At 67.7% G+C, this 20,704-nt stretch overlaps 1 protein-coding gene across 2 annotated transcripts; it reads right to left on the reverse strand.

The window, feature by feature from the left end:
* Positions 1-5,611: 5,611 nt before the first annotated feature.
* Positions 5,612-20,324, reverse strand: STAT3 (signal transducer and activator of transcription 3). 2 transcript variants are annotated; one of them, XM_068418758.1, is made up of 24 exons: positions 20,227-20,324; positions 14,499-14,645; positions 13,848-13,992; positions 13,633-13,731; positions 13,264-13,359; positions 13,098-13,179; positions 12,612-12,706; positions 12,265-12,416; positions 11,932-12,090; positions 11,713-11,805; positions 10,935-10,994; positions 10,634-10,663; positions 10,411-10,504; positions 10,279-10,326; positions 9,971-10,054; positions 9,777-9,875; positions 9,475-9,610; positions 9,306-9,358; positions 9,125-9,219; positions 8,726-8,865; positions 8,161-8,373; positions 7,863-7,905; positions 7,436-7,548; positions 5,612-7,347 (listed from the first exon to the last, which is right to left on the reverse strand). In XM_068418758.1, exons 2-24 carry the CDS (start codon positions 14,624-14,626, stop codon positions 7,292-7,294), a joined length of 2,313 nt encoding a protein of 770 aa, XP_068274859.1. In that variant the 5' UTR covers positions 14,627-14,645; positions 20,227-20,324; the 3' UTR covers positions 5,612-7,291. The 2 variants fall into 2 exon arrangements, with proteins under 2 accessions (XP_068274859.1, XP_068274858.1); XM_068418757.1 differs by having other exon boundaries at positions 8,158-8,373.
* Positions 20,325-20,704: the final 380 nt, after the last annotated feature.

Raw genomic sequence — 20,704 nt, forward strand, 5'->3', positions numbered from 1 at the left:
ATTAAAGACCGCTCGGCAATTATGTACGAGCACAGCCCCACGTTCTCACCTCCCCATTTTTTTATCTATCGCTTTTGTGTTAAAGCCCTGCTCTTTCCTTCGGGGGCACGCGGCCGTGTGAGCTGGCTGGCAGGGAAGCGTGCCCAGGGCCAGCGCTGCTGTGAGCCCCAACGCCGGGCCCGCAGCAGGACCGCGGCAGGGTGCCCAGGGACCCTTGTCCGGCTGGCAGAGCCGCAGCCTGCCCGGGGTGCCACGGCCTTCGGACTCACTGCCCAGGCTGACAGCCCCAATCAGCCCTTCCCCGGCCCCAGCTCCTCGCTGCCCAGCCCGGCTCAACGTGTCCAAGAGATAAATACCTGCGGGCCGGGCAGGCACTGCCCCAGCACCTGCTCCCACGCGATCGCCAGCCACAAACCGCTGCTTTTCGGCTCGCCTCCTCGCCGCCAGCACTCGCCACGTGCCCGGAGCAGCCCGGGATGAACGGGACAGCCCGGGGGAACGTGTGGCTCCAGCTCAGGCAGCTCCCAGCTCCCACCAGACGCTCCATCGCCGGCACACGGACGCTGGGCAGGCGCCTCGCGCGCGGGGGCTGACGCATCGCCAGGGAGCCGCTGCCAGCAGAGTCCTGGCTGCCGTTCCCGGCGCTCCCGCGGTGCTCCCGACGTTGTGGGGAGGTGAGTGGGGACCGCGGCGGGCCGGGGCCGGGCGCCCAGCGTGGGGCCAGCATCTCCCACGTTGTCTTTTTCCACTAAGACAAAGGAAAGGAATGGGGAAACTGGCGCCCGGGCCGCGCTCCCTGCCCTCCCTCCTTGGCCGGGGACGCTCACGCTCCAGCGCGTTGCATCACGCAGATAAACGGCTTTCACAATCCCCGGCCCACATCACCCACCGGCAGAGCCGCCCAGGGACCAGCTGCCCCGGCTGAGAACATCAAGGTCACACACAATGTCTGCGGCTGCCGGGCCTCCGGCCGGGCACAGCAGGGCTGGGTGGATCCGGAGGGTCCTGGGACGCGGCGCTCCCCGTGCCAGAAACCTGCACGGCCACACGCACTTGGGAGGGCTGGAAGATGTGCACAAAACATCCTCTGTTCCCCTCCCCTTCCCTCCCTTCACCCTCCCCTTTTTGGTAGAAGGGGAAAAAAAAAAAGTGGAGAAGAAATTAGTGATGGGAGAGAAAGTGGAGAGAGCAAAGCAAATCAAACCAAAGGTTCATTTCAAACAAAGCCCAAGGAAAACTCTGAGCTGGCTGGTGGGGATGGTACCCCAGAGAAACGCTTCTTTCTGGGCAGAGGAAGGGAACTGGGGAATGGCAGCTGGAGCAGGAACTGATGAAGAGGCTGCCCCAGATCTGCCCTGGCAGCAGCAGCTGCCCTGGTGGTGGCTCTTGGGGATGAGGGGGCCACCTCAGACCGTCCCAGCGCCAGGCAGCCCCAGGATCTGTCCTGGTGGGATGGACTCTGCAAGCACCAGAGTAGGTTCCTGGGCACGGCCAGCGTTCCCCCCGCCGCCTCCTGCATTGGTCCTCAGTCTCAAACAGCCTCTGGGAAGGTAAACAGTGCCCAGGCTGAGCTGCAGCCAAACACGTTGTCATCTCAGATGAGCTCAACAGGATGCCGGGTGACGCTGCGCATTCAGGGCAGAGAGGGAGCGTGGCCCTTCGTAATTGATTTCCTAGAAAATCGCCTCTGTGTTTGGAGCAGGAGCGCGAGGAGCGCGGGCAGAGCAGCCTTCTGCTCTAAGTGGCATCTCGAGGGTCTTAATTATTTCTCCGGAGTGGAAGCATTTATTTAGGCAGCCTCTGGAGAGGTCCCAAGGCTGCTGCGCTCCCCTCCCCAATGCCCTGCTGGCACATGCCCTCCCTCGAGCTTATCGGTGGGGTGGGAGGACTCGCTGAGGACCCCAGCCTCAACCCACCCCTGCTGGGGGTCCCACGCGGTCCCAGATCTGTGCTGAGGCCAGGAAACCCCGTTGTGATAATCCAGCCCAGCTAATTAAAACCAGATGAATCCCCAAATTAGTCACGGCTTCGTGTTTTCCCGTGGCACCGTGGCACCGCCGCCCCCGGCACGGCACCCTCTGCCCGCCCGGCAGCCCCGAGCCCCTTCTGCTCCGGGTGCGGGTGCCCACGGGCAGGGACCGTGTCACGGGCTCGGCGAACTGCAGCCATCCCCCCCAGCACCCGGGCACCCCGAGGAAGGTGCTGTGTGGGTGCCAGGGCACGGCACAGCCCCATTTCCCTGACACGGGCCATAAACCCTCCTCCAGGGAGAGAGGGCTGCGGCAGTGCTGCCGAAGGGCGCGGGGAATGGCGTGCCCGTGCCAGGATGGCCCGTCCGTCCCTCGGGACCCGGGCGTGACGCAGCGGGGTCAGCCTGGAGCCGGCCGGGCTATTTCTGCCGCGGCCGAGGGACGCGAAGGGGGGTCCCATCGGAAGGGACCCCCCAGGGGCTCTGACCGGGAGGGCGGAAGGAGGTGCAGAACCCCGGGGAGGGAGAGGCCGTGTGCGGAGAGCAGGGCCAGCGGCCAGAGGGGACGGGGCGGGCGGCACGGACCGTGCGGGGCCCGGCCAGCCCACGGGCAGTGCGGGGACATCTGGGAAGCTCGTCACCCTCGGAAGCTGGTCACCAGCACGGGCTCGGCCCTGCGGTGCCTCGTGCCAGCAGGAGGGGAGGATCCGCTCCAGCAAAAACCTGGGAAATGGCACTTTGTCCGAGGGGGAATTTCCACAGGAAACCTCCGCTCCCAGCTGCCCGGGCAAAGGCTCTTTGTTCCCGCGCATCCTTCGTCCAGCTCGGAACAAACACCCGCGATTCTGCCTCTGACAAACACGGGGCGGTGACAGCAGCCTGGGGCTGCGATGGGAACCGGACCAGCATCTCGTGCCCACCCCGGGGCTGGGGGGCATCAGGAGCGGGGGCACCGGGGCAGCACTGGGCCCCTCAACCCGCGCCGGTGCAGCCGCAGCGCTCGCCTCGGCAGCGCCCGGGTTGCCACAGTAACCGCTGGGCCGCAGCCGGCTCCTGCCATAAACACGCTGCCACGGGTCCGCCGGGTTCAGCAACGGCTGCACCGGGGCTGGGACCGTATGGCACCACGGCACTGCTGCAGGCAGGGATGCGGGCACGGCGCAGCGTGGCACAGCCGGGCATGGGCCGGGGCCGGGCCAGGCGGCAGGAACTGGAACAAGCAGCCGGGGCCGAGGAGGAAGCACGAGGGGAGCGAAAGCAGGAACCCGAAAGAAGAGCAGCCCCGAGCCCCTGAGGTGGGCTGGCGGCTCTGGGCACGCAGGGCTCGGAATGGATTGTGGTCAAACCTTCGAGCAGCTGAGCCTGGCAGCGGTGTTTGCCCATGGGGACAGTCAGGAGCCACGGGGGCTCCAGCCCGGGGCCCTTCCCCTGCACTGGGGCGAGGTGAGCCCTTGGCGCTGGTGCCAGCACAGCCAAATGCCACGCTCCGGGCCAGGATGGGACACACGCAGGGAAACAGGCAGGTCGTGTCCCTCTGGCGTGGCAGCCGCTGGCAGATGGTGGCACTTGGGGACCGCGCCGTGCTGGAGCTCCGGCTCTGACCCCTGCCACAGCTGGCAGCGGGCGCTGCCGCCGGGGCCTTGCTTGGCTCAGCCCTGCTGCGTATTAAAGTTTGAGTGGTGCAATATTTGCCTGTTGTTTTTACGAGCGCTGGAGGCAGGGCTGGCGTCTGGCTCGGGCAGCGATGGGCTGTGCTCCGCAGGAGGAAGCTCAGGTGGGCATTGGGAGCAGAGCATCCCCCGCGCTCCCGGTCCCACCCTGACGGCAGCACAGGACTGGACGGAGGAGGGGACCGTGGTGCCACCTCCCCCAGCAAACCAGCAGGTACCAGCAGGATTTCATGGCTCCAGCCGGCCCTGCCTGAGCATGGCCAGGCTGCGGGCACAGCACTGGGCACGGCCACGGCCAGGGGCCAGGGGCTGGTGCAGGGGGACAGCGGGAGCCGGGGCCAGGGCAGGGCACCAACCCCCCGCGCTGCGGCACGGGGCCACCCTGGCAGGTGGCTGCGCGTCCCCGGGGGCCGCCCTGTCCCCGTCATGCGAGCATCTGCGTCCCAAGCGGCTTATCTGCATTTGGAACCCCTAATCCTTTTGCACGCTTGGCTCAGACACCATCCCTGCTCCCTCCCCGCCCTGCTGCCCGAGGGGGCTGCCGCGGCCCTGGGGAAGGGGCAAAGCCGCCCCCCGTGACCTCCTTTCCGAGCCACAAACAACCCCATTCCCCCAGCGCCCAGGTCCCACTGCAGTGCCCAGCACGGGGGGGAGCGGGGAGCCCGGACCCGCACAGACCGCAGCCCCCCGAGACAGCCGGGGCAGCAGGAGGGGGACAGGGGGGTGGCAGGTGCCCCCACCCTGGCTGCCCCCCAGTGCCGCAGGGGTCTGGCCAGCCCCCGGGACCGTCCCCAGGCGCTTTCTCCTGCCACAAATCAGGCCACGGCACTCGCCAACCGCGCTGCCCCCGGGAGCGCTCGCACCAGAGACCCCCGAGATGAGCTCAGTGGCCAGTTACCCCCGTTACTCGAGGGCCGGGCCCCCGGCTCCACCGGGGAGTGGGGCAGGTTCGGACAGGGCTGCGGCGGGGCGCGTGGGCGCGGGGAGATAAGGAACCACTTATCAGGACGCTGTGTTCCTGATGGCAGCTGGCAGAGGGGTGCTGGGAATGGCCAGGGAAGGCGAGGGGGGTTCCTGGGGCTGGGGGTCCCTGGGGCTGGGCTGTGCTCCCATGTGAGCCACCCCCCACAGCCCCCCGGGCTGCGCTCCCAGGAGCGGGCGCACGATCCCATGGGGCTGCCTCGGGGGCAGGAACGGGTTTGCTGGTGCCACGCAGAGCCCTGGTGGGGTTTGACAGTGAAATGGGGGGTTCCTGGGCTGCGGGTGGGAAGTGCTGGGGGTGCAGATCCCGCAGGAGCCCCAGGGCAGAGGCTGCTGCTGTACGGGCAGCACGTCACTGTCTGGCTGCCCCCAGCTCCGCACAGCCAGGCACCCGCTGCCCCCAGCCCCATAGAGCTGGGCACCCACAGCCCCCAGCCCCAGCCCGGGGCAGCAGCGAGGGGCAAGGCTGGAGGCAGCAGCCGGAGGCCCAGAGCCCAGGGCCGAGGTCTGTCCCCACAGAGGGACACGGCGCAGGGCCCCGCGGCACCGAGTGCCAGCTCCAGCACGTCCCCAGGAGAGGGCAGGACAGGCCCACGCCACAGCCATGGCCCCACAGGGCCCCCGGGCAGCCACCCCCCACCCAGCCCAGGGGCAGAGGCACCCGCAGGGGTCCCGGGGCAGCCCCAGGGGAGGGCGCAGCCATCGCAGGGCCCCGGCGCAGCCGCGTCCTCCCACGCTGGCACCGGCGTTTCCTTGACGCAAGCGGAGGGGACGCGGGCGCTGGGCCAGGGCACAGCGATACCCCCCACGCCCCGATGAGGCCCGGGAGCGGGCAGCCCCCGGCCCACGCGGGCCAGGCGCAGGCAGCACCGGCGGGTTCGCGCCCAGCAAACCGCAGCGCTGGCGTGGGGGCCGGCGTGGGGCTGACAGAGCCCCCGGTTCCCGGAGCGGGGTCGGGCGGGCGCCGCACGCAGACAGCTGAACTCGCGCCCCGAGAGCGCCTCGCTTCAGAGCCTTTATTTCGGAGAAAGTTAAAGCCTGTAGATACAGCAATAAAATATACAAAAAAATAAAATTTTTTACAGTATTGAACGTTGCCCAGTGGCTGCGGCTGGAGGCAGCAACACGAGAGCGTAGGGGCCAGCGAGGGGCACGGCCCTTGTCCCCTCTGAGCACCCCCCAGCCTCCAAGGGCCTTCCTGTCCCCGGGGCGGCCATGGCCACGTCCCCTTCGGACCCCAGCGCCTGCCCTCTGGCTCCCTGCCCGCAGCCGGGGGGCTGGGGGGGACGGCCCACGGTCTTTACTGGGCAGAGGAGCCAGAGCCACAGCAGCGTCACCAGGGCAGACGGAGGGTTTCTCTCTGCCCAGGGCCACATCGAGACACATCAGAGGCCCGTGAAGGCCAGGGCTGGTGCCCAGTAAGAGGCTTCTCCGGTGACATTACCCACAGCCCCGGTGCCAGCAGCTCCCACACCGAAGCCCCGGGCCCGGCCTGGCACAGCATGCAGCCCCCTCGTGCCACCCGCTGCTGGGGACGGGGCACGCAGCTCCTCCCTTCCTGGCACAGAAAGGGCAGGAGGGCTCCCGCCACGTCGGTACGTACAGAACCACAACCACGGGCCAGCAGCCCCCAGCCTCCCTCGGCCCCCAGGCGAGGAAACCTGCCCTTTGCCACCCCCGCGGCCCCCCAGCGCCGGCCAACAGCAGATTCCTCCCCCAGGTACATCCTGCTCCCATCAACTCTTGCCCCTTCAACCTTCAACCTTCAACCTCCAACCACGCCGCGCCAAGCCCCCGAGAAGCTGCAAACCCGCTGCCTGGGACACCACAAGCAAAGGGCCAGGCCAGGCCCCCCGGGGCAGGTCCCGTTGGATCCAGCAGCCCCCCCTCTCCCCCGGGTCCGAGGGGTGTCGGTGCCCAGCCAGGGGAGCGCAGCCGTGCTCCTGCCACCAGCCTGGCCACGGGGCCGGCCACGGTCGGGGCAGCTCTGCGCTTACACCCAGGTCCCAAAACAGACCCAAGATGCAAACGCTGCGTGGGACACGTCCCTGCCCTGCCCCGGGGAAACCAGTCGTCCCGGCAGGAGCCACGGGGCTGCTGGACCCAGCCGGCTCCCGGTGCCCACAGCAGGGAGCTGGTGGCAAACAGCAGCGCCTGGGCCCTCTGGCCCACGGCCCTGAGCCACGGGCTGGTCCCTCCTGGCCAGGAGTGGGGCCAGAGGCACAGCGGGGAGATCCCTCTGCCCCAGGGGGCTCCGGGGGGCTGCTGGGCAGCGGCGAGGACCGGCCGATCCCCCCAGGCACCCGGAGGCAAATCCGGGCTCGTAAGATGTTCTCAGGCTTTTGGGCTCTGGCAGTCAGGAAAGGGGCTCAAGCCGGCGGGCAGCACGGCGGGGCCGCAGAAGCGTTTGGAGAAACTGAGGCTGCAGTCGGAGGCGAACAGGCACTTGAACGAGCGAAACGAGAATAAAAAACTGTTATGGAAGGAAATAGAAAAAGGTTCATCGCCCGCCCCCCAAGAGACGAACAGCCCTGGGGAGGGGGGTGTTCGTTTGGGGCGAACAGGGAACCGGCGGCGAGGACCCCGGGAAAGGCCCAGAGCAGCCAGGACCGAGCGGGGCGAGAGCGGGGAGCCTGAGTGCGGGGGGGCCCCTCCGCGGCGGTGGAGCCCCTCACATCGGCGACGAGGCGCACTCCTGGGTCATCTCCATGTCGAAGGTCAGCGACTCTGCGGGGGGACACAGCCGGGGGTCACAGGGCCTGTGTGGGGCGACAGCCGGGACCCCCTCGGGTGCCACGACCCCCCCCAGACTCACCAAACTGTCCCCCTGCGTTGGCCTCTGCGCCCTCGCTGCCGTTGCCAAACTGCATGAGCGAGTCCAGGGTGCGCGGGGACATGGGCAGGTCGATGGTGTTGCTGAAGGAGGTGCTGCCCGGGGGAGGAAGGGAAAAGCACGGAGACGTGGGGAGTCAGGGCCTGGCCAGAGCTCTCCGAGACCCCCTCTCCCCCACGATGGGCCCCAGGGCACGGCACAGCCCGGCCCAAAAGCTCGCCAGAGGAAGGGGGCCCCAGGAGGGGAACGGCAGCCCCACGGTTCGGGCAGCAGCCGGAGCCTGGCGCAGCCGCTGCCTGGGCTGGGGGCCCGACAGCGCCTGGGCAGGGGGGGAAGGAAACCCCCTCAAGCGAGGCTGAGGGCACAAACGCCACCCCCGCGCCCACAGACACCCCCCAGGAGCACTCACGGGGTGACGCAGATGAACTTGGTCTTCAGATACGGAGCAGCACCTGCAGAGGAGCGAGCAGCCTCGTCAGCAGCCGCCGGAGGAGGAACCTGCTCTCCTCCCGCTCCAGAGCACAGACCTGGGGACATCACCCACCCTCCCTGCCCCACGGGGACCCCACCGCCAGCCCCACGCTGCAGCCGTGCCCTCTGGGGACCAGCACAGGAGCCCAGCCAGTGACAGCTCGCCCACCAGCGCTGTCCCTGGAGCCACCACGCGACACAGGAGCGGTGCTGGAACGTGGAAAGTCAACGACTACCTGAGTCGGTGGCTTCAGAGTGCTCCTGGCTCTCGGAGCGGCAGTACTTCCCAAACGCCTCCTCCTTGGGGATGTCTGGGTACAGGTACACCAGGGGGGACACCAGGATGTTGGTGGCATCCATGATTTTGTAGCCCATGATGATCTCCGCGAACGACATGTTGTTCAGCTGCTGCTTGGTGTAAGGCTCCACCGACTGGATCTGGGTCTTCCCTGTACGAGGAGACTTTTGACACAGGGCAACACACCCACGTTCCTCGGGCAGGGCCCTCCTCAAGCACCCCGGGAGCAGCAGGGATGAGGCAGGCTGGCCTGGGGCCGTGCTCAGCCTCAGGAGGTGCCCAGCAGAGCACGGGGCAGGACGGGGACCCGCTGGGCAGTTTCAGGGCCATACAGGCAGCATGTGGGCAGGGGCACCCAGGAGGCTGCGACCAGCAAAGGGCACCCAGCCGAGGGAGACAGGACAAGGACAAAGGACAAATGTCCTATCAGGGGACACTGCCACGGTCCAGGCCCCCTCAGGGCCGTGAACGCTGGCGGGGCAGCAAGGGGAAGAGCCACGCACCGCTGATGTCCTTCTCGACCCAGGTGAAGGTGATGCCGCCCTCCTTGCTGCTCTCGCTGAAGCGCAGCAGGAAGGTGCCCGGCGGCTTGGTGCTGAGGATGGCACGCTCCCGCTCCTTGCTGATGAACCCCATGATGTACCTGGTGAGGAGGGCGAGGGTGCGTCAGGACCCCGGGACACGCACCCTGCGCAGCGGCAGGGCCCGGCCTGGCCACCGGCAGAGCCACCAGTGTTTTAAGGGTTCCCGGGTGGGTTTTTGCTCTGAGCCAGCCAACAGGGCCCGGACGAGCACCCCGGGAGAGCCCACCTGCCCCCGCTGCACCAGGACAGGACTCACAGGACCCCTCCCCAGTCCCAGCCCAACCAGGGGTCTCCGGCCCGACGCTGGCCGAGGCTCACCCCTCGTTCCACAGCGCCAGGATGTACTTTTTCACCAAGTCAATGATGTTGTCCAGCCAGACCCAGAAGGAGAAGCCTTTGCCAGCCATGTTCTCCTGAGGAAGAGGGCAGAGGGGCTGTGAGCACGGCGTGGAGGAAGGGGACAGCCGAGGGAAGGCTCGGGGAAGAGAGGGAGTTGTACCTTGCAGAACTTGGCCCAGGTGATCTGACAGCCCGAGTAATTCACGCCTGGCCCTGGCAGAGCAGAACAGGAGCATCACCGTTTAGATAGCGCTGTTCTTGCAAAGCCACCACCTCCCGGGAGCAGCCGAGGGACGACAGGGACGGGCAGGACACCCACACCCCGTTACCTAGGAGTTTTTCTGCCAGCGTTGTCAGCTGCTCGATGCTGAGGCCGCGCTTCGTGGTGGAGGAGAACTGCCAGCTCAGCACCTCTGCCACCTGGTCCCAGGTCCCGATGGGGGGCTTGGTGAAGAAGTTCACGTTCTGCACGAGGGAAAACACAGCCCTGAGCAAGGCACGGGACAGAAGCAGAGCCAGGTCCCGCCCCAGCCCTGCTCCCAGGCCACAGCTCCCCCCTCCCTGCCTGCAGCCCACTGTGACACTCCTGCCCTGATACTCCACCAGCTGCCCCCACGGCGCCGGGCCCTACCTTGGGGTTGTTGGTCAGCATGTTGTACCACAGGATGGACGCCCAGGCGTTGGGCATCTGGCAGATGTTGGAGATGACCACCACAGGCAGCGAGTGGGTCTGCAAAGACAGGACGTGACCACAGGCTGGGACATCTCCCAGGGCCCCTCTGCACCCAGGCCCGTGGCAGCGAGGGGCAGCAACCCACAGCTCACCTCCAGGTCGATCTTCAGCCCCTGGTGATACACCTCTGTCTCAAAGGTGATGAGGTGCAGCTCCTCGGTGACGATCAGCGAGGCCTAGGGTGGAAGGGGACACGATGAGCACACAGGAGACGCCTGCCCTTGGCCTGACGCCCGGCTGCCGCCCAGGTCTGGGTGCAGGGGCTGGTCCGGCAGCTGCTGGTGCTGCCTGCGGACACCCCTCAGGCAGGGCTCCCGCTCCCCACGGCTCAGCCGCGAGCCAGACGGGGAGCAGAGCTGCCAGCAAAGGGCTTCCCCCACCCAGGGCCCCCCGCACTCACGTCGCAGTTGGCTCTGCCCCCGTTACCGCACCGCTGCTCCCGCAGGGTCTGCGGAGAGAAGGAACGGGCTGAAGCGACGCCGCGAGGGCACGCGGCCTCACCGGGGGCAGCCCGAGAGCTCGTGGTACCCACCAGGTGCTTGAACTCCGCCGAGAGGCTGCCGTTGTTCGACTCCTCCATGTTCATGACCTTGGTGTTTGTCCCCAGGATGTTGAACTTCCGGGACCTCGAAAGAGGGAAGGCAGAGCACGGCTGACCGGGCCCCTCAGAGCACACGGGCGGCGGGACGTTTGCCAGGATTAAAAGCAGAAGCAAGAAAAAAACAAAAAACAAAAAACAAAAACATTGCACTTACCCTCGAAGTGCTGCAACGTCCCCAGAGTCCCTAGGAAAGGGGAGAGACACCCAGTCACGGCCACAGCCCCCCCACGAGCCGGTGCGTGGGGCTGGCTGCATCACAACACCAAATCCCACAAGCCCCCCAGGCTGTCCCCCCACGGGAACGATCCCTTGGGACCCCGTGCCACCCGCACCCTCCCCTTCCACCGGGGTCACGCTGGCCCTTGGTGCAGGGATGGAGCTTGACCCAAGGGCAGCAGGAACCAGTCCCACTGCGGTAACCCCCCAGCGCTGCCCAGATCAGACACAGAACTCACTTGTCAATGCAGACTTTAATTTTCAGCTGATAGTTCAGCTCCGGGAACTTGACCAACAACCTGCAGAGAGTCAGCGGAGCGTGACGTGAACACCCCGCGCACGCCAGCAGCTCCAGCTCAGCACAGCATCTGGCACAGGCTGCGGAACAGCTGGACGGCGGCAGTGCTGCGCGCGTCCCCCGGCAGGCAGCACCGCGGTTCACCCACAAACCCACGGGGACACAGCACCCCCCAGCCCCTCCGGCATCACTGGGCCCGCTGGCACGCAGGCCTGTGCCACGTCAGCCCCAACACCCATGCCCAGCACTGGTGCTCCCCCCAGCACACTGAGCAGGGCTGGTTCGGCTGCTGGCTGCCCACACAGGCAGACATCTGCTCTGAACAAACCATCCACGCTGCTCCGCGGCCAGATGCTGCCCCAGGCCAAGGGGGCAGCGGGGGCACAGCTGGGAGACAAAGCCCCAGGCAGAGCCCCAGCGTCAGAGCAGCCGCAGGGAACACGGGTCAGCCTGGAGGCAGCCGGCCAGGGGCGTGCTGACGCTCCTCGCCGCCCGCCCCCGCAGCGGGATTTACCAGAACCCCGGCTGCCTCCAGGAACACGGCAGAGCCCTCGCCAGCAGCCGCCATCCCTGCACTGAGTCACACGGCGGCACTCCAGCCTGCCAGGATCTGTTCCCCCCCAGCACCGGCACTCCCCAGACAAGCTGGGGGCTGGACCCACCCCAGGATCTCCTTCGGAGAGAGATCCTGCGGGGCCGCAGGGGCCAGTGGCACCCACCTGACTTTGGTGGTGAACTGCACGCCGGTCTTGATGACGAGGGGCCGGTCGGGGTGCATGGGCATGCAGGGCTGCCTCTCCACCACGAACGCGCTGCGGGGGGGGAAGGCACGAGAACCACAGTCAGACCCGAGGCCTGGCCCGGCACGGTCCCTGCCCACCCCTCCGCTGGCCGCCCGTGACCCGGCGCTGCCCGCAGCCCCCTCCAGCCCTCGGCACCTTTTCATCAGGTTCCTGAACAGCTCCACGATCCGCTCCTCCAGCATGGGCCGGTGTTGGACGATTGGGTCACCCTTGTAGGACACTTTCTGCTGCAGTTCTTCCAGCTTCTTGATCTGCTGCCGGGTCTGGAGCTGTGATTCGGCAAGAGAGGTTATCCTAGGGGAGCAGAAGAACCAGCGTTAGCTCCAGCTGCCGAGCCCTGCACGGCCCCAGCCCCAGAGCCCTCCTCTTCATGGTGCTCTCGTACCAACCCAGCAGGGAAGGAGCACGCCCAGGGCTCCCGGCGCAGCCATTACAAACGAAACCTGCACCCCCCCAGCCCACTCCTACCAGTTCTCGAGCCGGTCCAAGCAGATGTTCGGCGGGCCACCAATGCAGGCGATCTGCTGCCGCCTCTTCCAGTCTGCCAGCTCCTCATCCGCCAGCATCTTCTGCACATACTCCATGGCTGACAGCAGTCCCGCCAGCTCGCTCACAATGCCCTGCCAAAACAGAAAGCAGAGCCTTCAACACCCGCTGAGATCTGCAAGGGTCACACTGACAGACACGAAGAGTCACCCCGGGCTGTATCCCCAGCGCCGCTCTCGGGTCTGGCCACGCAGCAACACCGAGCTCGTGCCCCAGGACGAGGGCACCGCCGCACCCCAGGGGTCTGGAGGGCCCGTGGCACGACGTACCCTGCGCATCTGGTCCAGCGCCGTGAGCATCTGTTCCAGCTGCTGCATCTTCTGCCGGGTCACCGACTGATTGTTCCCGTTCAGATCCTGCATGTCTGTGCAGAGAGGCGAGAGGCGTTCAGCCGCGCACAGGGACTCCTCCTGCCCTCCCAAGCGCCGCACAAGCAAAAGGCTCCCACTGCAAAGGGGCAGGCACCCTCGACAGCAGCAACCTCCCCCAGCCTCTGAGCACCGTGCTGGCTTTCTGCCCGCACGGCAGCACTGTCACCTCCACACGCCACCGGGCTGCTGCAGGCAGAGCCCTGGTTCATCTCCCCTGGAGGCAGCATCAGTGTCAGGAACAAGAGACAAGGTTTGTCCAATTGCCATGCAAATGCCCTGAGCCCAAGCCACCCTCCTCGCTCGGAGAGGCTGGAACGTGCCCTCCAGCAAGTTTCCTCGCAAGAACACGCTTTGGTTTGCCAGATGCTAATGAGCTTCCATTACCTCCTTGGCTTTTCAAAGTCTTGTAGTTAAAATCAAAGTCATCCTGGAGATTCTCCACCACTTTCATCTTCTGCTCCAGATCCTGCAAGGCAAGAGATGTGGGTTTATTCAAAGCACTAGATCACTGCGGCAGGGAAAGGAGAAGGCGCCTGGGCAGCACACGTACCTGCACCCTCTTTCTCACGTCCTGCAGATGCTGCTCCAGCATCTGCTGCTTCTCCGTCACTACAGCTGCAGTCGGGTGCGTGGCCTGTCCCCCTTGCTGCAGAGGGGACAAGGAGGGCGTTAGAACGGGCCACAACCCAGGGGTGCTCCCCTCCCAGCCCAAGGAGGCTTTGCAGGAAGGGTCTTCACCCCCTCCCTATAGCTCCAGGGCTGCACAGCCAGGCTGGACCGTCCCCAGCACCACGCAGACACCGTCACTGAAGGAAGCGAGCGGGGAGCTGCGGCCAGGAGCTTCCCACAGCACCCAGCACCGCGCAGTGCTGCGGGGCGGGCGGCGGGTCAGCGGCCCCAGGACACCCGAGCCACGTACCTGGGCCGCAGTGGCGGCTGTCTGGAGGAGCCGCGACTCTTCCCACAGGCAGCGAGCCACGATGCGGGCTATTTCCATCGGCTTCTCCAAGTATCTGCTCTGTAAAAGGTTCCAGCCCCCAAGGTCAGCAGGCACAACGTAACTCCCGGGGTCTCCGCAACCTTTAGGGCTGTGCCAAGGAAGCCACTCGACTTCCACCGGCCCCCCCGGCTCACCTGCAGGAACTGCTTGATGCGCCGCAGGTTGTGCTGGTAGAGGACGTTGGACTCCTGCAGGAAGCGGCTGTACTGCTGGTCGATCTCCCCGAGCAGGTTGTGGAACACCAGCGTGGCGTGCGACTCCTTGCTGGCAGCGTACGCCCTGCGCGGGGGACGGCGGGGTCCTGGGTGCTCCGCTGGCACCCCCGCCGTGTCCCTAACCCGCACCCGAGCCGCCCTGCCTCGCTTCATGGCAATGCACTGAGCCCTCGGCCTGCGCCCACCAGGGCAGGGCGACAGAAAGGTTTAGACTCGGGTCAAAGCCTGGCCTTAAGCCAGGCAGACAGTGCACACGAGCACCTCACCAGTCCCACGTGCTCTCTGGACGGGACACAGGACTCGGTGCTCTGTGTCAACCTCGTTACCACAGAGGCCAACGTGCGTCAGCCCTGGACGGGGACAGCCCTGCCCTGCAGCTCCGCGTCCCCTGGGCCGGGGTCTGACACCGCGCATGCACCGTCCCGCTCCCCCTCGCGCCACACGAGCCTCAGGGAGGGGGACGAGCCTGGGGCACGCGGCAGAGCCCCCTCAGCCCGCCCGGGCCCTGCTGCCGCCCCGGGGCGGGTGTCCTGAGCAAAGTCCCCGCGCCAGCGTTTCACAAGGCCTTACCAGTCCTGGCTCTCAATCCACGGGGCCAGGAACTGCCGGAGCTCCATGGGGAAGCTGTCGCTGTAGAGCTGGTGGAGCTGCTCCAGGTACCGCGTGTCGAGCTGCTGCAGCTGGTTCCACTGCGCCATCCTGGCCAGCTCCGGGGACCTGCGGGGACGGGCACGCGCGCTGCTCGGAGCTGGCACCCGCCAGACCCCGGGCTCCCGCCTGCCAGCATCCGGCAGGACCCAGCCACCACCGCTGGTCCCGTCTGGGGAGGGCTGGTGGGGCCAGAACCGGGGCCAGCCGGGACACAGCGAGCCCAGAGCACGGGGCCGGTGCAGGCAAGGGCCAGGCAGTGCCCGTCCCTCAGGCGGCAGCCGCTGTGGGCGCAGCTCTGGGCCCACGACACTGCAGAGCCCCAACGCATCCCGAGGGATGAGCCTGCGCCCCGTGTCCCTGCGGAGCCCATCACACATCCAGGAGCTGGTTCCTCTTCAGCAAACCCCCACCCTGAGCCCGCAGCCGGTCACGGTTTACGACCGTGTTTCAAGGAGCCCTGGGACCGGCACCGGTTTGTGCCTCCAGGCTGTGCTGCGGCTGGCAGGGCAGGCGCCACTGCCGTCACCATCACCCACGGCAGGCAGAACCACAGACAGAAACCACATCGTTGGTGCGGGGACGGCCCGGCAGCCCTGCTCCATCCCGAGAGCCCAACGCGAAACCCAGCCGCACGCGAGCACGGAAGGCGGCTCCGGCCCCTGCCCTGCCTGGCCAAGGTTCCCGAGAGCAGCAGCAGTAAGGTTTCACTCCAGCCTCCCCAGCTGTGAAGCTGAATAACGCCCGGTTCTGACTCATTCCCTTTTCACAACACGCTGTGAAACTAATCCAAAACCCGAGACCAGAGGAGCAGAGCTCGCGCTGGCAGCCGGTGGCCACTGGCACCAGGTCCCGGGGGCACAGCAGGCAGGTGCTGGCTGCCGAGCTCAGCCTCACCCTCTCCCAGCCCTGCGGAGGGTCTCACTGCCCGCAGACCCCGAGGGCTCGGGGGTCCCACCCGCGGGGCTGGGCACAGCCCCAGGCAGGGCAGGCGCAGCCAATCTCACAAACCCGCGCCTGCCTCCGGCCAAGCTCGCTCCTAGAGAGAGGCACCACTTCCCAAAGCTTTCCTACCTTCGTGCCACCAGGGGCAAGAGAGCTCTTGGGCATGCAGGTCACCAGGGACAGGTGACAGGCTTTAATCTGGTGCCAATGGCTCCCAGGCGCCCCGGGGCCAGAGGCTGCCTCTGCTCGGGAGGCAGGGAAGGGGCTGCAGAGCTTACAGTAAGCGCGGAAGGCGGAGACTGCCAGGAAACAACAGAAACAAGGAAGGAGCAATTTTCGAGTTGGCGACTTGTGTATCGATGGGAATCAAAGTCAGGCTAACGAGGGGACGGCACGCTGCGCTCGGGAGGCGAAGGCACAGAGCTCTGCTCCACGCCAGCAGAAAGTCAGTGCCCTGCAGAAAGCTGTTTGCTTGTCCCAAAGGTCACTGCGGCGAGCGACACACCAGCCGGGGCTGGGGACGGGACAACCGGGGCTGGGGACAGCCAGGGCCGCAGGAGCAGGGCGCGGGTGAGGGGGGTGGCACCAGCCACGAGGCCCAGGCTGGCCCCAGGCTCGGCGTGGGTCAGGTCACTGCACCCCATCCCGTGGCAGCACCAGCACAGGGACCTGCCGGAGCAAACCCCGGCGGTGGGGCAGCCCCAGGAGCTGGCGCGAAGGAGCCAGGAGGTGCGAAGGTCGGGGACCAGGTGGCAGCGGGAGGGGTGTCGGGAGGCACAGAGCATCGCCCCGCAAGCAGAGCCGTGCCACCCTCGAGACAGGATTTATTCCCCTGCAGCAGGTGAGGCTGCTCTGCCCTGCCCTGGGCTCCAGGCCGGGCTGGAGGCAGCATTTCCAAGCTGGGCCCATGTATCGGGCCGCGGCCGCCCGACGCTCTCAGCGTCACTCTGTGTCGTGCTCTTCTGCCATTTGCTGCCCGTGACAGTTTCTCCATTTTTCTGCATGCTTTTTGTAAGAAGACAGAAAGGGAGAACACCCTGTTGTGGGCGGAGACGCGGGGAGAAGACAGACACCGGCCCCTGACATGGAGTCAAAGAGGTTTTAGAGCTTCACAGCTCACAGCCCCAAAGCCAGGAGCAGCATCCACGGGACGCCAGCCTTGACCAGCAGCCCTGTGGTGCAAGCCCCAGAGAAGAGCACGTGAACACGGCCTGTTTTCAATGGGGCAATAAGTGAAAGGGAGGAGGAGGAGAGAGACCACGGCCGGTGCAGGGGCCGGGAAACAACCGCTGCTCCTTCGGCCTCAGAGCCACTTCACTGGACCCCTGATCCCAGCAGATCTTCCACTAGAAAGCCACAACCCGGGTGTGTCAGGGCAGCCCTGGAGCCCCAGGCTGCAGAGTCCGGGGAGGCCGAAGGCAAAGCCCCCAGGCTGCCACTCGGCAGCAGCGTTTGGACGGGAACCAGCCGCTTCTCACCGCCACAAACAGCTGCCGGCCGAGCCACCGCGGCAGCCCGGGCTCCTGCTCGGCGCGAGGTCCCCCCGCCGCGGCGCATGCTCCGCGGCCGCAGGAAGCCGGCGCCCTGCCAGGGCCCCAGCGCCGCGGCGATCCCTGAAAAACAGAACCAGCACGAGCTGCTCCGTTCTGCCCGCTGCAGGCATCTCCTCGCGAGGTGGGCGGCCGAGGACGCGAAGGAAGCCGCTGCAGACCACGCGCCAGCACGGCTCACCCCACGCAGGAACAGGGACAGGGATGGCCGCTGCCTCCTCGCTGTGCCTGTGGCCAGCCCAGGGCAGGGCACGGCCTCTGCTCGCCATCCCCAGGGGCTCCGCTGTGTCCAGTTCTCACCTCGAGGGATCTCTCAGCAGAAGCAGCAAATGGCGCGGAGTTTTTACAGCCCCCAGCTCAACCGGAGCCTGCCCCGGCAAACCCTCCACGCGCCGCCGCAAGAGCAGCGGGCCGGGAAGAGCCTCGAGCTTTGCTAGAGCACGGACTCACGCCAACACACAGCTCTGCTGCAGCGGGGAGGGGGACCTGCGGTGGAGGCCGCCCGGCCCAGCGTGGGGTCGGGGGGATGCAGGAAGCCTGGGCTGGCTGGAGCAGGAAGCGGTCAGGAAGCAGCCGAAAGCCTCTGGTTCCTCCCGAAGGGCTGAGAGGAGACGCTGCCTCCCCCGGCACAGCACCGAGCTCCAGCTCCTCCCAGCCTCCACGGAAGGCAGCCGGGCAGCCCGCAGCACTGGAGGGAACGGGTCCCTGTCCCCCCCTTACTGCCGCAGTCACCAGCGTTAGGGAAGCTCTGATCTCTCAGCCCCAAAGCCCCGCGCCCGAGCCTCTCCCCAGCCAGCCCCGCCGCCGGGAAGCCTCCCCGGACTGGGTTTGAAGATCTGAGGGTTGAACCTCTCTGACTGGGCTGGGCTTGCCCGTCTCTGCGGTCAGCCTCTGGAACGGGGCCAGGGAGCAGCTGACGCAGCAGGGCCAAGCACCGCATGATGCAAGCCCGGGGTAAACACGCTGCCCGGAGCTCAGCACAAAGCTGCTAAAAGTAGCTCGAGAGCTCAAGTTCATCTCGCTTTGGCTCTGCTGCAAGGGCAGAGCACGAGAGCCGGGCCCGAGCTGCACAGCTTCACCAGCAGCTCACAGAGCTCTGCACCCTCCAGCAGCCTCATTCGAGACAGGGCTGCTGCCCCGGGAGCGATCCTGCAGCTGCCCCGTTCCTGGGGCGCACCCGAGAACAGCCCCCGCAACAAGCAGCAACGGGGCAACACGTACAGGGGGAACCACCGGGGAGGGCCTGGAGAGGACGCGGCAGCCCTCGGCCCCCGCAGCGCCGGAGGAAGCTCCGTTACCGACAGCGTTGCACAGGTCACGTCAACAGAGCTGTCACCAGCGGGAGCGTCACAGACCCACGGCAGATGCCACCACAACACTCCGCGGGAGCCCCAGCTGCGCTGCGCCTCGCGCCCCGCTCCCACACACCATCAACAGGCTGGTGAGACACGGCCCCGCTGCAACAAAGCAGCCGATTGCTCCAGGCAAACACAAGAGTGAGTTTTGAGAAGGCTGTTAGGAGAACTTGGCTCCGCTCCTCTGGAATGTTTTCAAAGCCAGCCCTGGGGGTGGTAAAACGGAGCAGCGACCAGCGCAGGGCAGGGGGAGGCTCCGGGCGGCCTCGCAGCCGCAGCGTTCCCTGACACACCACAGCTGGCTGCTCCTCACCGCAGCCCAGCAGCTCTCCAGGGACCATCCCAACTTGTAACCCCTGGGGCTGAGGACGTCCAACCACACACGGCTCCTGTCCCCCGCCACCACCGCTCCAGCAGCTCCAACCCACAGGCAGCAGCAGCAGAGGCTGCCCTGGGGAGGGATGGTGACAGCCATCGCCTTCAGGCTGGAAACGGGCTCAGCTGCCCCCGCCGTGCGCACACAGGCAGGGCCAGCGTCCTGCAGGTGCAGGAGGGACCTTCCCAAGAGCAGGCCCAGGGCAGCCACCCCCCGCCCAGGACACCCCCCCCCCTCTCCTGGGGCAGCGCTGGGCTGGGTGGTGGGAGCTGGCGGGCAGAGCGGGGGCCGGCAGGAGCGATGGGCAGAGCCGTGAGCCCCCGCAGAGCGCTCGGGCAGCTCGGCCACACGGCTCAGACATTCGGTGCAGGACCCGGCAGCTCTGCTGCGCACCCACTCCTGGGCCACTGCATCGCGCGGGCTGCCCGCGAGGACGGTGATCAAACCACGGCCTGGTCCGGGCAGAAGATCCCAAGCGAGATGTTGCTGAGCGGTTCAGTTCAAGGCGTGGGTAAAGCTCTCGGCTCTACCAGAGGCATCAGTCAGGTCTCCAAGCCTCGGTCTGCGCGGGTGCAGGACCCCAGTTCGGCTTTCAGGTACAAGTCATCTCATCAGCATGAAAACCCCACCTCTGGGACAGGCTGCATCAGCACCCGCCCTAAACCCTTGCCCAGGCAACCTCGAGTTTGTGGCCCAAGGGCTGTTAAACCCCCCAAAGCGCACAGGCCCTGTGGGAGCCACCACCAGCCTCACCGCAACCGGGCCAGGCCCTGCTGGCCCCGACGCTCTCCCCTCTCCCAGAGCCACCGCTGGGGTGTGTGGTGCAGGCACCGGTCACCAACACACCCAGCTCCGTGCCGGGGCAGCGGGACCACGGGCACAGGGCACGGCGACGCCGGTGCCTCGGGGGCTCAGCGCCTCCCCGGGCCCCGGGAGCTGCCCCTGCCCAGCGAGGCCCCGCTCCGGGCGCTGTGGGAAGGAAGCAAATCCCCCCCACTATAAGGATTACAGGTTAAGGATCAGGTTAATTGGCGCCTCCCTAATTACGCCTCCCCGGAGCACGGGGTGCTGCCCCCACCTGCTGCCGGGCGCCCGCTGCCGTCCGGCCGCCGGGACGGGCCGAGCCGCCGCCTCCCCACGAAAGCGAAAGCGCCGGCCCCGGCGGCAGGGCCGGGCCCCGAACCGGCGGGGGGCTCCCGGGAAAGGCCCCCGATGCGGCTGGGGCTGCGCCCTCCGCCCCCCGGCCCCCCACGGGCCGCGGCCGCCGCAGCCGTGCCCCCCCCCCCCCGGGCCGCTCCACCGCCCCCCGGCTCAGCCCCACCGCGGCGGGCAGCCCCAAGCCAGCTCCGGGGGCACACCGGGGCCCTGACACCCGGCTCCCCGGTGCCAACCGGCCCCCGGGGCCCGGCCCCCCCCGCGCTCACCGGCGGTCCCGGGCGGGGCGGGGCGGCGGCTCCCGGTGCCGGCGACGATCGCGTCCGGACCCTGCCCGAGGGACGAGAACCCGCTGCCAGCCCCGCCCCTCCCCGCCGCGTCACGCCGGGCGCGGCCAATGGCGGCGCGGCGCTTGCGCTGCCGCGCGAGGGACGGGCCCTGGCGGCCAATCAGCGCGGCCGCCCCCGCGCCCCGTCACGGCTCGCGGCGGCGCGGGGCGGGGGGGAGCTGCCCCCTGCCGGCTGTTCCCGGACGGCGCCGCCTCCCGCCGCGGGGCGGTGCTGGGCAGGGGGCGGCGCGGCGGGGGGGGCGGCGACTGCCGGGAACGGCCGTGCGGGAAACCCAGCTGAGTTCCGGGCAGCGCCGTGACGTCAGCGCGCGCCCGCGGCGCCGCCACCGCCTCTTAAAGGGGCAGCGCCGCCCTCGACGGGCCCGGCAGCGCCCCCGCGCGGTGTCCCCGGCGCTGCC

The sequence above is a fragment of the Nyctibius grandis genome, chromosome 26 (assembly GCF_013368605.1).
Source record: "Nyctibius grandis isolate bNycGra1 chromosome 26, bNycGra1.pri, whole genome shotgun sequence".
Lineage (NCBI taxonomy): Eukaryota > Metazoa > Chordata > Aves > Nyctibiiformes > Nyctibiidae > Nyctibius > Nyctibius grandis.